Here is a 17,488-nt window from a genome sequence, read left to right on the forward strand (position 1 = left end):
AAATTGAATTATGATATTAAAAATACAAAAAATTTTAAAATAAATTTTTTTTAGATGTTTCATGAGATAAGATGTGCAAGATAATCTTTCCTGTGTATGTATATAACGGGAGGGCGGGCGTTTAACCACCGTTGGAAAAGAGCACCCAGCATCGGTGTCCGCGTGCCCGTTAACGTTACGTGCCAGTTAACGTTACGAGGCAATTGCTAGGGATCCATTTTGAGTTGAGTTGGTTGTGCTGGGACCGAAACCGTGAACGCAGAGCTGCGCAACGTAAATTGCCGCAGGAACAAGCGAATGATTCGCGCTCCGCCACGCATCTCGCCTCCTGCTTTTACTCCTTCCTTTCTCTTCTCTCTCTCTCCAATCTGGCCAGGGGAAAAAGAAGAGGCTCTCCTCGATATCCAAACCCTAGCTTTCCTTTCCACCTCCGGTGCGTCGCCGAATTAAAAAACTGTTTCAGATCTCACGATCCCCTCCGACTCCGTTTCGCGGCCATCTTTTGGATCTGCACGGGAGCTTCTAGGGAGGTGCTCTGCTCTCAACCTGTTTTGTCCGATTAGGCGCCGGATCTCGCGTAGTTTCTTTTCTATCCTCCAGGATGGAGTTTCATTGGCCGGTGGTCCGCCCGAGACATGTGCAGGTCGGTTCACCATGAACGCGTTGTTATTTCAATTACAATGCAGCAGAAAAACTTGTTCCTTTTTTTTTTGTGGTTTTGTTTGTTTTCGGTTTCACAAACTATGTTTCGAGGAGAAAAGGCCTTTAAGTTGGCGTATTTCTTGCGATCTAGAGATTCTCTTCCCCGATCCGTGTTTAGTGAGGAATGAGGCCGATTTCCTGACAAATATTGTTAACGGCAGTGGATTATTTTACTTGAAATTTGTATTTTTGATCGAGGCATGAGATGCAGGAAGTAATGACATTGAGTGCTTGTGATGGTCTGATTTCTCTGTTTCTTTGCTGCTTGCCCCTTTTTAAATACCTTTTGACGTCAGCTCCATTTTGATGAATTGCTTATTTGGTTTAAACTCAAAATTTGTTCTTGATTTGTGATCAGGTGCTTCCTTCTGATTAGTAAGCAATTAATTTGAGTGATCGTTTCATTGTGTGTGAAGAGAAATACCACTACGTGTTGGATAACGTAGCCAAAATTCTATTGTGGCATAAGTGGACGTGACCATGGTCTTTACTGGCAGAAATAGGATTATTCTGTAAATCAATTAAGAGCAGGGTTTTCTCTGAGCAAGTGCTGGATACTTGGTAGAAGCATTTGGCTATCCATCTTGTGTCTTGAAATTCAAGGGTTGGATGGGTGTGCATGACATCATCCCAACTCTTGTTGTTTTTGCCTTCTCATGGTGCAGATTGCGCAAGGCAAGTGGCCTGACCATCGCCAACCTTTGGTTCTTGTAGCTGTCTTTGCACATCTAAATCTTTGGTGACTCCAATTTTGAGGATCACAAGAAACATTCTTTGAACCCAGTTGATGAAATTGAAGCTATATCATTTGAAGACGGTAGTTTTTGTCAAAGATAAATAAATGATGATAATTTCAACCTGAACAAGGACCTGCTTGTGTGGCCAGAATCTCAGTTTGTTCAGCAGGCAGTGCTGGAATGCCCTCATCAAGCCGAAAGGCAATTGGTTTCTGGGGGTCTGATGGAGCTTCAAAGCTTTACGCCATCCCTAGAAATTTCTTCTTGTACCAAACAAGAGAAAACAGAAAAATCTAGCCACATCACCCAAAAAAGCATATGTCTAGATCAACCATTTCCAGATGAAGATAACTCCAGGTTGGTATATATCAACGACCCAAGGAGGACAAACAACAAATATGAGTTCACGGGAAATGAGATACGGACTAGCAAATATACTGTAGTCACTTTCTTGCCAAAGAATTTGTTCATCCAGTTCCACAGACTAGCTTATATTTATTTCCTTGTTATTGCTGGGCTAAATCAACTTCCTCCGCTAGCTGTATTTGGGAGAACCGTCTCTCTTTTCCCTTTGCTGTTTGTGCTGTTTGTGACTGCTATAAAAGATGGTTATGAAGATTGGCGGAGACATAGATCTGACAGAAAAGAAAACAATCGAGAAGCTTTAGTTCTTCAATGTGGTAATTTTGTACCGAAAAAATGGAAGAAGATATGTGTTGGAGAGGTGGTAAAAATAAATGCTAATGAGTCCATACCTTGTGACATGGTTTTGTTGGGAACTAGTGATCCCAATGGAATAGCTTATATCCAGACTATGAATTTAGATGGTGAATCAAATCTAAAGACAAGATATGCTCGGCAAGAAACTATTTCTATGGCCGTGGAAGGAACTTTTACAGGTCTAATCCGATGTGAGCATCCTAATCGTAATATTTATGAATTTACAGCAAATATGGAGTTCAGTGGGAAGAGAATATCCCTTGGCCAGTCCAACATTGTTTTGCGTGGTTGCCAGCTAAAAAATAGAGTGGATAATTGGAGTTGTGGTATATGCTGGCCAGGAAACAAAAGCAATGCTGAATAGCACAGCATCACCTTCAAAGAGGAGCAGACTGGAAAGCTACATGAACAGGGAGACACTTTGGCTTTCAGTTTTTCTTTGTGTCATGTGTGCAGTTGTAGCAACTGGCATGGGACTTTGGCTTGTACGACACCTTCACCAGCTTGATACCCTACCTTATTACAGGAGAAAGTATTTCACAAATGGTCCCGATAATGGCAAAGAATATAAATATTATGGTATTGCTATGGAGGTTTTCTTCTCATTTTTGAGCTCTGTTATTGTGTTCCAAATCATGATACCGATATCCTTGTACATCACGATGGAACTAGTTCGGTTGGGGCAGTCATATTTCATGATCGAGGATAGACACATGCATGATATTGCTTCAAATACAAGGTTCCAGTGCAGATCCTTAAATATAAATGAAGATCTGGGACAAATACGATACATATTTTCAGACAAGACTGGTACTTTGACTCAGAATAAAATGGAATTCAGAAGAGCGAGTGTGTATGGAAAGGATTATGGAAACTCACACCAAAACAATGTTACAACATTTGAAACAATTTCCGAAGGTATGATTATGTGGTCTGTCTTACTAACTGATCTACTTCTTTACTTTCTTACTGATTGGTATAACTTTTCTATCTTAATGATCGATTGATTTGATGAAGTATTGCATAAACTGCCTGTTTGACCTGATCCAACTTTCTATGCAGAAGTATCCCTATTAATAATCATGGTTATTAAAATCAACTGATCCTTGCCCACATTGATTCTGTGGATCGAGATAAGTTGGACAATATGATATCTGCATGAAATGCACTTGAAGTTTAAGGTCTATAAAACATTAAATGAAATGGTACAAATCAACTAGAATTGCTTGAAATTAGCCAAGGTTTGCTGAGATTGCCAAAAAACTGAGGGGACCAAGCAATTGTGACTGGGCAAGGTAAAACAAATACAAAAATTCATTAGGTATACTTGTAATTGTGACACTGGGTTCCTGGTAGAACTCTGTTACAGTCGATGGCCTTGTGACTGCTGGTGTTGCCATACTTCAAGGAGAGGTCATAGCTTTGTGGCTATGTAGGGCAAAATCAGTCATGATCTGCTTGTGTGAGGTGGATGTGCTTGATCTTGACTAGCAATTAGGGAAATTATAGTGTCACTCTCTCTTGGTTACTGTTATTTCTCCATCTATAATGATGGCAGGTCTCTTGATCAACAGTAACTGTGATAACTTTACATGTCCTAGGTCCAAATTAACTTTTAAACCAGAGCTCAAATATACTTAGTTGAGATTCAATTCAATCTTAAATTCCAATTAAATTCACATTCAATTTATATTTTTCCTACATCAATTCAATTCAATTTATTTTGGGTTGAATATTGTTATGTAAAATAACATAGGAAATTATTTCTTATTACCTAGATCATTTAAGAGGGTTAGGGTTAATGGGCTAGTGGTTAACGAGTTTCAAATCCAACCCGTTAAGGAACTGATAAAAAGGCTACAGTAGACCCTCTATCGCGATCCTCTTCTTCTTCTCGTTCTCCCGATCGCACCTCTCTGTTTCCCTCCTTCGTCGATCGCAGCGGCGGCAGCGACCAGTGGGATTTTCGTCGGTCTGCAAGGAAGCTAAGGACCCTCGGCGACCAGAGGGAGGATCAGCGGAGGATTGCTTGCGTCGGGGTTGGTCGTGTGGCTTGCGGCGACTTGCGGCAGCGGCGAACCGAAGGTTGAGGAAGAAGAAGGTAAGGGTTGCTCTAGATCTAGTTAGGTTTTCGGGTTTTTGATTGGTTGAGCGTAGATATAGGGTTTTTGATTTCAGATCTTGAATCAGGAGCTTGATTTGGGTTTTGGCCGATTGTGCGGCGGCGGTTGATTCGGCTGCAAGCAAGAGGAGAAGCAAGCACGGTTGAGAGTCGATTCGGTGGGTTCTTGTTCTGTCCAGGATGAAGAACCGAAGGGGAGAAGCTGGACTTGAGGTTGCAGTAGCAAAAGAAGGAGAAAGAAGAAGAAACCGAAGTTTAAATCTAGGACAAGGCTGTGGTTCAATCTGAGGTAAACTTCCCTGGCCAGATCTATATTGTTTAACAAAGAATGTTGGGTATTTAGCTTAAATCTAATGTATCCTGTTCAGTGAGGTTGAAGTGGTTTGGGACTATGGAATTATGTGGTTGTAGGTGAAACTGATCAAGGCTGATTGCTGTGAATTTTGATTACTATTGGATCTTGGTTGATGTTGGTTGATTATTGATGTTACTATGGAGTTGGATTCTAGGGCACCGATTTAAGGTGAGCTTTTGATTCTAGTCTAATTATTTGTGATTAGCAGTGGGTTAGCAGTGGTGTGTATGTTGGATTGTTTGGTTGTGGGCTGATCAGTTGGTGGGATTTGGTGATTTAATCACTGTTGATTGGGTTTGTATAGAATTATATCTTGAATGAATTACTGTTGAATCTGAGTTGATCAAACCTTGGGTTAGGTGGGTGGAATTGGTTTGATTAGGTTTGATCCACTTAGAATTTAAAACTAAGTTTAGTTTTAATATGATCTTATTAGTTAATCGTTGTAATTAAGGGATATTATTTATCCTTATTGCAGGACGTTGATTTTGTTGGTCCTATTACTTGGAGTCTATTTTCTAGGGCATCTAGCATTGACAGACGTCTGATTCAGGTGGGTACCCTGTACTTGGTCAATACAGGTTTTCTGCAGTGCATGATCTGTTTTCGTTGTTTCTTACCATGTTGATACTGTTGATCCTTATGATATTTATTCTGTTGATACCGTTGATATTCGCTGCTTGATACTGTTCTGTTGACCTTTATGATGATCGATTGTTGTTCTATCCTGTTCATATGTTGGATACATAGTTGTTATCTGATACATTCGTTGTTGACACATAGTGGTTGACCTTAGATCGATCCATTTGTTGATAGAACAAATCTAGCTGTTGTAACCTTGACCTGAGTTGATCTTTAGTTGATTCCTGTTGTACATTGACCGTTGATATACGCTCGTTGATATTAGGATTTCAACCATAAAAATTGTTGTAGTTGTTGTCGGTGGATCTTACCTGCACCGTGTTGTGGTGCCATATAGGTAAGAGGTTGCACTACTGTTGGGTGCAACCAGGACTGACTACATTGCCCTTCTGTCACCCTGCCTGCTCCCCACTTGACATATAGTGGTTGTTGTTGGAGGCTGGCAATATGTCCTATTGTGCGCCCAGTTCACTATGCTCTGGGAGGGTGACTGGGAGTGATGTGTGCAGACAGTGACTTGCATTTGGTTGGTTATGGTTGTTACAACTTTACATGCACCGTTGGTAGGTTGATATATATGGATAGTTTACTTTAATCACATGCTATGATTGCTGCATTAATATGCTATGATTGTTGCACTAGTGTGCCATGTCATACATGATACATGTAGATTTCTTTACCTGTTGCACAGTATGACTCATTCTGGATATACCATGATATACCTTTGATTCATGATACCTGTTGATTATCTATACCTGTTGTACAGTAGGATTTATACCTATTTTGTTTTGTTGATATACCCTGATCCATGATGATACCTGTTAGCTGTAGTTTATTTCCTACTCAGTCTATTCCTGCTCATTTCAGTTTGATTCTTATATTATTCCTGCTGTTGTACCTTACATACACTTCTTCCTGTACCCACTAAGCATCTAATCCTCACTACCCAGACCCTGGGGTTGTTATATTTTCTCCCCAAGTAGCAGATAGGTACTTGGAGCTTGGAGTTTCCGCCGGCTGGTGCTATCTCATCTCACTTCAGAGGGTTATGTAGTGGTTGAGTATGGATTTTATATTTCATAGACATGGACTGTAGTTATGTGGATTTGTGTTGTCGATTGTTGATTCGGATTTTGCTGTTTCCGTTTCGTATAAGTGCACGGAATATCGCCAAGTAATAAAAAGATCGAATCCACAGGGACCGTGGAACTACTTACTAAATCTAGCACAAAAAGGTGGAGAGAATATAGATCATGAGTTGTGTGGGGGAGATGGGAGTTTCAATTGTAGGAATGTCAACCAAATTATCCAATTCAACCTCGTCAGGTATCCTCGAATTAAATCATTGGTGTTCTTACGTCACTCGTTATTGGTTTGAAACGGTTCTAGAAGCCCGGTTCAAGGTCTGCCCGTGTCACTCAGGCGCCCCGGAAATACTAAAAGAACCCTATCCACTGTCACTGGATATCCTTTTACAGATCTCTCCCCAATAACGAATGACCGCTAACTATTCCTCATAAGAATTCAACTATGTATTAGGAAACCCTTCGGAATCTCGCCCGGTTCAAGGTCTGCCCCTTTTACAGAGCGCCCCGGTATACGGCCTAATGATTCCCCAATTCATAGTAAATCCCTACCCTCATGGATTCACACAACATAATTTATCATCAAGTACAAGCATAAATCCACAAAGCAATGCACAGTATTTCATAGAAAACGGTAGATTAATCAAATCCAAATACAATCATCCATTACATCTGATTTATCCTACATCCTAGAATCTAGGGAAATCTACTCCATAGTGTGGAGAATACAATCCAAAGGAAAGAGAGAATACATCTTGTTCCCAAAGGTAAACAAAGAAATGCAGGAAACTAGACTTATCTTCTTCCTCGGAGTGAAATCTCTGCGTAGATGAGATGGAAATGGTATGGAGCAGTCGGATCGGTGATGGATCGTCGAATCTCTCTCCGAAATAGGCGTCGGCGGCTCTAGAACAACTCCGGTGGCTCTCCAAAGTCTCCCCCCTTTCCTAGGTCTCATTAGAGACCTATTTATAGTGCAGGGTTCGGAAGCATCACGCCCCCGTGCACACGGCCGTGCCTGGGAGGCACGGCCTTGTGTTGGCTTCGGGGCACGGCCGTGCCTTGGGGGCACGGCCTGAAGCTATGAAGTCTCAGGTCTGGGGCACGGCCGTGCCTTTTAGGCACGGCCCAGACATGTCCTTCTTCTGTTTGATGGCACGGCCGTGCCTGGGAGGCACGGCCACACACTGGCTGGAGCTGAATGGCTGGACACGGCCGTGCTTCTGAGGCACGGCCTACTGCTTGGGCTCTTCTGTTCTTGCACACGGCCGTGCCTGTGAGGCACGGCCTTCAGCAGAGGCTGGCTCCAAAGTGAAGACACGGCAATGCTTTGGAGGCACGACCATGAACTGGCTTGATTCTGTTTTGAAGCACGGGTGTGCTTTTGAGACACGACCTCTGGCTGCTGCTGAGGGAATTTTGGCACACGCCCGTGCCCATTGAAACACGGCCAGAAGTTGAATAGACATGGCCGTGCCTATGAGGCACGGCCCTGTCTTGCCTGATCTTCAATAATACTCCGTTTTGCCGTTTTCGCTCCATTTTCCACCCTGAAACATGTAAAAGCACGAGCAGATCTCCGAATTAGGAAATGTAGAATATATGCCTAAATGCATGAATAAGGGATGCAACATACATAAGAATAAAGCAATAAGCTCAGAAAGATGTGCAAATAAAGCATGAAAACGGTATACATCCTACGCACATCAGGGATCTTGTTTTCCGCTGCGTATATGCTATTAAAATTGTTTGATAACGCATATAGATCCCTACACTTGCGGTATTCAAGTCACTTTGGTGATGGAGACTTATACTTTGACATCTTAAGTAAACATTTCCAAAGAGGTGTGAACCCAGCATGATTGGGAATAAGTTGAACTACTTGAAGGTATTTGAATAGCCCATAGAGGATTCATTACTTTTTATAAAAAGAGACGTATATCCTACGACCACTTGTCAGGATTGTTACTGAAAGTCTTTGGCTAAAATATTACATGTTAAGGGTATGATACTCTTGGGCATATGTATAAGTAACTTGAATCTATAGGATAAGAAAGCAAATTTGGGCTAGGTGTGACATAGTCATCCTAGTGGAGACTGACACATATAGACTATGTCCTAAACCAAGTGGGTATAAGACTGTAAAAGGAATCAAACACATTTTATTTTAGCTGCTGAAGGGTTTAGAATTGTTCTGAAATCAATCATTAATTTTTTGATCAATTGGGGATTATGATGTATTACTAGGTGCCACTCATGATCATTCCGTAATTAATGGTTAATTATAGATGATCAACATAATCGAAAATCTATTGGGTCATACACACTACAAGTTCTCTAAAAGACTTAAAATAAGTTTGAGAATTAAATTCTTAAATCGAGAGAAATAAAGTTTGATTGGATCGGATAAAGGCAAAATGATGGGCTTTATCTTATGAAGATGAAATAAATAAAATTAGTTTAGTTTAAATCGGAGTTCATTTGGTTATTGAACCAAACGATTCAATTTTGAACCAAATTGAATCAACTTGGTTTAGTTCATGATCGAAGAGGTTTTGGCAAAACAAAAGAGATGAGGAGCTTCATCTTGTGAAGACAAAATGAATAAAATTAATTTGGGTCAAATCGAAAGTCGTTTGATTATTGAACCAAACGATTTAATTTTAAACCAAATTGAACCAACTTGGTTTGGTTTATGATGGAAGAGGTTTTGGTAAAACGGAAGAGATAAGGAACTTTGTCTTGTGAAGACAAAATGAACAACAATGATTTGGGTCAAATCGATGATCGTTTGGTTATTGAACCAAGCAATTTAGTTTTGAATCAAATTGAACCCGATTTGCTACAGTACCTAGTCTGGTTTGCTACAGTAACCAGACTGGTTCGCTATAGCAAATCCTAATTAACCCAGTTCAAGCCTAAAATCTAGATTTCTCTTCTCCTTGCCCGATGGCTCGCGCACAGGGGATTGCGATATCGCGATCCCGGATCTGTCAGCGTGAAAGCTGGAACCCTAAGTGGCGGTATAAGATGCCAGCCACAAGTGAGGGAGGAGGTGGAGAAACCCTAGCTTGACCGCGTGCGAGAGGAGGAGAAGATGTTGAATCCCTAACCACCCCTATTCACGCCATTTGCAGAGAGTGGCCAGCCGAATCTCTACTTCTTCCTCTCGAGCGTGAGCATCGCTAGCCAAGGACGCGAGTGTCGTCGTCCCTAACTCTCTCGATCACCGGATCTTCGACACTTGTCTTCTCTCGAGCACCGCCCTTCCAATGCCGAGAGTGTGGCGACCATTCCTGAGCAAGGCGGTCATTCCACGACCTTTCCTTATCGATCATTTGCCCTCTGTTTCAGCTGGTAGCATAGGAAGACAGCATCGCGTTGTCCACCGGAGGAGCCCGAGCGCCATCCGTCGATTAGGAGATGACGCTGCCTCTATTCATCGCCGCCGCCAAAGCTCAATCGAGCTCTTACCGCCCCTATTTTCTGGCAGCATAGGAGAAGAGGGAGAACACTACCAAATTGTTTGCCACAACAGAATCGCTGCCAGATTTGTTGTTGATGAGCTAGGATTTTATAGTATTTTGATGATTCATTTTGAAATTTTGTGTGAACAATTACATGCTTAATCGACATAATTGTATTGCATTTGTGGCATAATGTATTTTTGGATGATTAATCTAATTTTTATGATTTAATTATTAATTTGATATTAATTGAGCTTGATTCTGTGTAGGGTCCAAATTGAACGACGATCGAGCCAAATTGAGATCGAGTCAAGCCAAAATTGATCGATTCGATGGACCCAAAACTTCATGATCAAGATTCAAGTTGATTGAAATTGAACCCATTCGAATTTGAGTTGAACCAGAGTTAAATTGGAGCTGAACCAGGCTAAATTAGGACTGAACTGGCTTTAATTGGATTGAACTAGCGATTAAATGGAGCGAACCTGGTTCAGCACAGTCAGAGTTTAAAACCATGCTTTAGCAAGGAATGCACAGTACCCGCGATTTTTTCACTGTAGATCAGCGTCTTCGCCATTTTTCTTCCTCAATTTTCTTCGATTTCAAGCGCGATCTTTAGTTCTTCTTCTTCCAAATCGGTTTCCAAGTTCCAGAGACGACTACGATCTCAGTTTGGTATTGAATGTGGCTCGATTTCTTCTGTTGAGGGTTTATAAATATGAAGTGTGGGGTATCACACTTCCTATCCTTTGTATTCGAATCTCTCAATCGGGGAGTTTTCACCGGTCGAGGATTATAGTGGATTGCCCAACGTAAAGGTTTGAGGAACCTGGGCCTTCGAGTAGGAGTCGCCGAAGGTTCTGAACGAAGTAAAATCGTTCTATATTCTCCTGTGTGCATTTCTCGCTTTATATTTTTTATTTGATGCTGCACGCTTGTCAAAGCTTAAATTGTCTAACTCTGATTTTAAACGAACAAATTTTTAAAAAGCACGTGATTCACCCCCCTCTCACATTTACTCGAACCAACACCTAGCTCTGCACATAATGCCAAAAAGGAGATATCGGCGCAAGGCCTGATCTTCTCCGATGTTGATTCCCTGTATATGCAATCAAAATGGAAGGGAAATGGAAGAAAGTTGCCTTCTATGGTAGGCGGCCACGTAAGAAAAGAAAGACGTCATCCTACTCTGTAAGATATCAGAAATTTCGTTGTGATGGAGAATGAAACTCGTCTTGCAAAGACGAGATCAACGAAATCAAATTGGGTTAAATCTGAAATTGATTGGTGGATGAACCAAACGAATCAAGATTTAACCAAATTGATCCAAGTTGGTTTAATTCATACTAGAAGAGGTTTTGATAAAATAAAATGGACGAAAAGATTCGTCTTGGAAAGATGAATCCAACAAAACTGATTTGAGTCAAATCGGAGATCGTTTGGTTAGTGAATCAAGCGAACCAAAGTTGAACCTGATTCGTTACAATAACCGATTCAAGAGTTACGGTAAACTCTAAGATTTAAATCAGTTTAGCCTAATTAGATTAGGTTACTGTACATTCCTCTTTAAAACGCCAAACCACCACGCCTCTTCTTTTCCTTCATCACCGAGATTCTGCCCCTCTCCCTTCTTCTGCCGCCGCCCCTTCCTTAGCCGCACGTTGCCTCCGTCGCCTCCACCTCTGGCCACCGATTTCTCTCCTCAAGCCGTCGTTGCCACACCTCTGCCCGACGCCGACACTGCCACCTCCTCCACTCCCTTCCTCACGTTTCGTCGCACCGCCTTTCTCACCAGCCGAAGCCACCGCCGCGTGCCGTCATTGTTGCCGCCTGGAGAAGGAGCCACCGCAATTCATCTCTGCCCGACGCTACCACACATCCCTGCCGCCACCGGCCGCTGTTGGCACAACTTTGCCATGTTGCCGCCACCGTCGTGCCCCGCCTGCAATCACCGCGGTCCGGCGCTGCTTTCCCCATCGCCGAGCAGCCGCCGCCTCCACATCAGGGCACACTAAAGAGGAGAACCGCCGGTAGGTTGAAATTGAGTTGGATTTTCGGTTTAGAGCTTGGTTTGTGAGTTTCTTTTGAGCTTAGGTCTATACCCTCCTTTGGATCTAAATTGTGTTCATCCCCACAGCTTGTAGATGTGAACTGCGCCTATTGGAGCTTTCGTTCAGCGTCTGCCACAAGGAGAAGAAGAAAAGGGCTTGGAACAATTTGATCTTGAGGTAATAATCTTGTTGATTCTAATTGATTATTAATGAGCGTTGTTAGGAATGAATTAGTGGATTGATATTAGAAAGGGGTTGTGATATTAGAAAGGGGTTGTGATCTGTTCTTAGGGAGTTGCCCGATTGGTTGGAGGTAGGTTGTTAAGTTGGATTTGGATAACCTTGGAACAGTAGGAGTTTTGTTTGAAGCTTGCCTTGATTTTTTCATGGCAAGGCTTTGGGTTTATTAAAGGTAAGCTTGTGTCCTAGAATTTGATTTGCTATTTTGGAGTTTCGGTTGATTGTGTTGGTTGTTGATCCGATTAGAAATGACCTAATTAACAAAGGATTATACATGTTGGAGAGATTTATATGATAAATTGATCTTGTTGGTCGATTAGTTATATTGGCTGAGGTTAATAAGGATCGGGTGTTGTTTTGACTCATGTTAGGTTGAGCACAGGGGGTGATACCTTGGTTGGAGGTTGGTTAGTTAGGTTTGACCTTGATTAGTGAATGAATTTAGTTGGAATAGATTAGTTGGGTTAAACTATGGAAGTTAGTTACTGTAATTTAGTACAGTATTGTTATAATAAATATTGTATTATCGTTTATTGCAGGACCTTGATTTCTATTGGTCCCAATACACGGAGTTGGTTATTTTCTGGGGTTCTATCATTGACAGACATCTAATCAGGTGGGTACTCCTGTGCTTGGTCAACACAGGTATTCTTTCCGTAGTGTCTAATTTAATTGTTTATCCTGTTGTTATTCTTATTACATTGTTGTCTGATTCGTTGCTTGATTCATTGTTTGAAACTTACTGTTGACCTTTATTGTGATCTGACACTATCCTGTTGCTACTCCTGTTACTCAGGTTATTTATCTAGTTGATATCTTATGATATTCGTTGGTTGATACCTCTTAGTTGACCTTTAATATGATCTGATATCATCCTGTTGATACTCCTGTTACCTATGTGTGTTATATAGTTGATACCTTTTGATACTTATTGATTGATACATACCTGTTGACCTTGATTGATCTATCCATTGATAGAACAGTCTCAAGTTGGTATCGTTGATCTATGATGACCCCTCTTGATTCATATTGATTATGTTGATTAGTTGTAGCCATTACATGTTAAGATAATTATCATAACATCTACATGCTAGAAGTAGGTATTGTTGCTTGTTGTTGTTGTTACCCCTCACTGCCTGTGTGGGTGAGAACATTATAACACTGCCTATGTGGTGCTACACACTGCCTGTGTGGGTGCAATCACTATATCCTTATAGCACTACCTGTGTGGGTGCTATGCACTGTCTGTGTGGGTGCAATCATTAAAGCACTGTCTGTGTGGGTGCTAGCATGCTTTTGCTGTTGTATTATACTACATTGTTGTTTGTTGCATCGTTATATGTGACTGTTGCACTTGTATGTTATATGATTGTTGCACTTGTATGATACATGACTGTTGCATGATATGCCATGACATGCATTATACGATTTTACATGATTCCTATATCTGTCACACAATATTGATCTTTCTTTATTACCTCAATTGATATATATCAGACTCTATTACCATGAATCCTATTACGTATTGATTAGTATTTACCTTTCCTTATTTATCCACGGTAGAGACTGTATATCTTCTGTATTTCTGTTGTTATAACTCTTGCTGATATTTATCCTTATATGTACCCACTAAGTATCTAATACTCACCATCCAGACCCTAGAGTTTGCCTTGTTTCCTCCCCAGGAAACGATTAGGATTTACTTAGAGCTTGGAGATCTGCCTAGCTGACTGCATCCATCTCACATCAAAGGAAGTTTTTATATGGTGGTTTGTATGGATTTCGATTGTACTCGATTTATGGGTTGTAATTGTTGACTGTTGGACTTTCTAAGTATCGAGGTTTTTGGTTGTATTCAGTTTTTGGACTTCTGTTTCTTAGACTTGTGGTTTTGGACGGTATGTGTGGATTAGTGGAGTTGTATTTGATTTTGTTTTGCTATGTTGCTCATGTAGTTTGTGTGGATTTGTCGTTTATATGTTTTACCGTGATTACATGTGTTAGTTTAGTAATTGTGGCTGTGTAGGCCTTATATTGCATCTGTTGTGGATCTGTGATGTGTGTTAAAGGACATGTTGTCCTTATTCCAGCCGCCTGTGGCTGAGTATTTTTGTATGTATTTAGGAAAAGTTGTTGTTACAGAGGAGATGCTGTCAAAATTTTTCGGATGGCCTCCCGGGACGTGACATACTCCATAAGGAAAGTCTTTGTAGCTCCTTTTTCCTACCTATACAACCCAGGGAAAAAGGAGAGGTGAGGAGTTTCCTTCTACAGCAAGCTGCTGCATGCGAGAAAACATACGTCATCCTATTCTGCAGGAAGAACCCCCATACATGTTATAAAAAGATGAGTTCATCACCAGGTTCAAGGTCCGATTTCAAAAACTCTTACTACTCTTACTGCTACTTGCTTCTCGTTTTCCTCATTCTCACCGGAACCCTAACTTGAGCGTCGAAGTGGCTTGCCAAAACTTTCCGACGTCAGTCTAACCTCTTTCTTCAAGTGTGTTTCAGGTCCAGTTCAGGCTCAGTTTAGTAGTCCAACTCCTTCTTCGCGTCTAATCCAAGGATTGTCCTCGTCGGACAGTTCGTTGACTGGTGGCTTAACCATCTACGGTATTTAGCCGGAAAAATATGTTACAATATTAACTATATATTTGCTGCTGTCTACAAATAGATGCCAACACCAGCTAGCACAGATCTAGCTCATCTCTTAATTTCCCTCCATATTATAAGATCTCTTTAAATAAAGGGGATCATCACTGAGAAATCATCAAATTGGTACAGGTCGATAAGCTTCCTATGATTGATAGAGAGAATAATTAGTCATCAAAGATCATCAGGTTTGGGTTCGGTATGCAAATGTGCTTGATTTTCCTACTTAGCATTCTTTCTGCGACCCATATTTCATTTTTCTTAATAGCTCTGAGCATATCCTGCTAAGAACAACATCAAGATGCGGAGGTCACAAAAGCTGAATTCATTCAAGGTATTGTTTGTCTTAAAAACAAAAAGATCGTTCTTCTTCCAAAGATGTTACAATACTATGCAAAATATGCCTGTATAGTGCTTCATCACCATCTCAAAATGTCTATCAAAGATCTATGCACATAAATTTCCTAGTTGAGTTACTTATTTCTCTGAGTAGATGTTATCAGATAAAAGTTGTTCTTGTCAAAGCTCTTAACTTTTTTTCAAGGGCTTCAACAACTCCACTTTTTTTCAAGAGCTTCAATAATTCCATGGAAGCTACTAAACTTGGAACTGACTACATCCACGCTAACGCCAAACCTCTCCACGCCTTTGCAGGTTACCGGCCCGTGCGCGCAAATCAGCATCCCCGGCCAGCGCCGGCGAACCTTCTCCCAATCCCACCCTAAGGCGTCTAATCCTTTCATCAAACCCTCCGCCTCCGCCGTGCTCGTGAAGATTAGCGCGTCCACTTCCGCCTCCGACGCCACTAATCCTTCGGCGCAGAGCGGCCCCGCCCACAGAGTCTCGTACGCAGAAACCCTCTCAGGGACCCAACCGCGCGCCTCCAGAGCTTTCAGGAAATCTGGAACCACCGGCGGCTCTTCCAGATCGACGACGGTGGGGACGGGACAGAGCACTCTCCTGCCTGATCCGACCCCAAGCGCCTTCACTAGGCCCTCCGGGGACGCGATTTCTGGCACCAGAACCCGGATACGACTGGAATTTCTGCAGAGTCGCCATAGGAGCCCTTCCTCGTGGAGGAGCTCGGCGTCCTTTCCGAGGGCAGCGATGGTGAAGGCCTCGCCCTCGTAGGAAAGCGGCACGAAACAATCCCGATCTGCGAGGGCGAGGGAGAAGGCGGCGATGCCAGTGCGAGAGGTGAAGGCGAGAGCGGAGAAGGAATCTAGGGCTCCGTCGGAGAGATAGAGGCTGAGGGAAGCGATCGTGCGACAGGTTGTGTTCACGACGACAGTGGGAAGGTGCAGCGGCGCGGCGCCGCGCAGCTCAAGGAGACGAGAGAGCCGCACAGCGTAAGTGAGCGGAGTGGTAAAGGCCACGCGTCGTCCGGAGAGTGGATTCTGGAGGACCGACAGAGAGGGTCCTGCAGCCGTCGCCGCCGCCATCACCAGCGCCGACGTCGGTGCAGTTGCCGTCATTCCCATTTCTCCACTATTAGACACTGGAAGATGATAATCCGTCGACAGACAGAATAAAAGGATAAAGTTTAGGGCAAAATATATTAAAACAGTATATCGTTCATATTATTTTACCCAAAATACCTTAAAATTTAGCCTCTAAATTTCTTAATCCAACATGAAAATACAGTACGAAATGGTTTGAGACTTGAACCGACTGACTTTACAATTAAAGTACTAAAAACATTTAGGGTAAAAATATAAGGGCTACAACTTTTTCAAAACATATTAAAACAACATATCGTTTATGTTATTTTACCTGAATAGCTTAAAGTTTCTGCTCTAAATTTCTTAATCAACATGGAAATACACTATTAAACCAACTTAGAGTTGAGTTTTACTATTAAAATACCAAAGATCCTACCCAAAATTACTATTTATTATCTAACCTCTCTTGCTTGGTAGGTCTTTCACCATGTCCACTTGCTTAGCATCTGACTTCTCTTGTCTACTAGAACTTTTAACCAACCTATTAAGTAATTTGTACCTACACACTTGACATATCACTTTTGATCATAATAAACACTTAACTTAAACATAATCCAAACATTAAAATTATATAATACACATGCTTGGATAGATTGCATCAATAAGCTCCCCAAACTATGCAACATCCATACATGTCAATAAGGATCCTCATTAATGTCTTTCAAAATAATCATAAGTTGACTACTTATAGTCTATCAATCAAATATGCCTAATGACTTCTCAACATTTTGTTCATTCTAGAAAAACATCAGTCGACTTCAATAGTCAATGGAATAACTTTCTATTTGATCCCAAATTTCATTAGTTAACTGTCCAAGTTAACTCAATAACCTTTTGTTCCTTTTCAAGTTAAAAACATTATTCATGTTGAAAAATTATTTATACTGGAAATATTATGTTAGGATTGATTCGGTGCATTACGCGTATTTACACATTTCACAAACATGTGTAGCGAAATAAAATAAATAATTACAACTAATTATTACAACACTCACAACACACATGCAAAATACACCAGATACATGTCATAACTGAAAATTAAAATTTTTAAAGAATAACAATTTAATTTAGATATACCTAACAGATAACGTTGAGTGAGATTGGGATTGACATCAATCGAGCAGCTCTGTCAAAGCTCCACCTCTACTGATGATCCACGTCAAGTTCTCGTCTAGATGATTTCCAAAGTCATGAGTCGCATCACTGTCTTT

At 41.4% G+C, this 17,488-nt stretch overlaps 1 protein-coding gene and 1 pseudogene across 1 annotated transcript; one reads left to right on the forward strand and one right to left on the reverse strand.

Annotated features, from left to right (window-relative positions):
* Window positions 1–274: 274 nt before the first annotated feature.
* LOC141829107 (phospholipid-transporting ATPase 1-like) lies at window positions 275–11,845 on the forward strand (annotated as a pseudogene).
* A 3,298-nt stretch (window positions 11,846–15,143) lies between these two features.
* On the reverse strand, window positions 15,144–16,256 carry LOC141830130 (uncharacterized). Its single transcript, XM_074717617.1, has one exon. The coding sequence runs from the start codon at window positions 16,254–16,256 to the stop codon at window positions 15,324–15,326; it is 933 nt and encodes a 310-aa protein (XP_074573718.1). The 3' UTR covers window positions 15,144–15,323.
* Between the last annotated feature and the right edge of the window lie 1,232 nt (window positions 16,257–17,488).

This window comes from Curcuma longa, chromosome 5 (genome assembly GCF_044706935.1).
Source record: "Curcuma longa cultivar G26 ecotype Majalengka, Jawa Barat chromosome 5, ITB_CL_G26_1.1, whole genome shotgun sequence".
NCBI lineage: Eukaryota > Viridiplantae > Streptophyta > Magnoliopsida > Zingiberales > Zingiberaceae > Curcuma > Curcuma longa.

Coding starts and splice junctions, on each gene's coding strand:
- LOC141830130 (XM_074717617.1), bottom strand. CDS start 16,256: ATGGGAATGACGGCAACTGCACCGACGTCGGCGCTGGTGATGGCGGCG.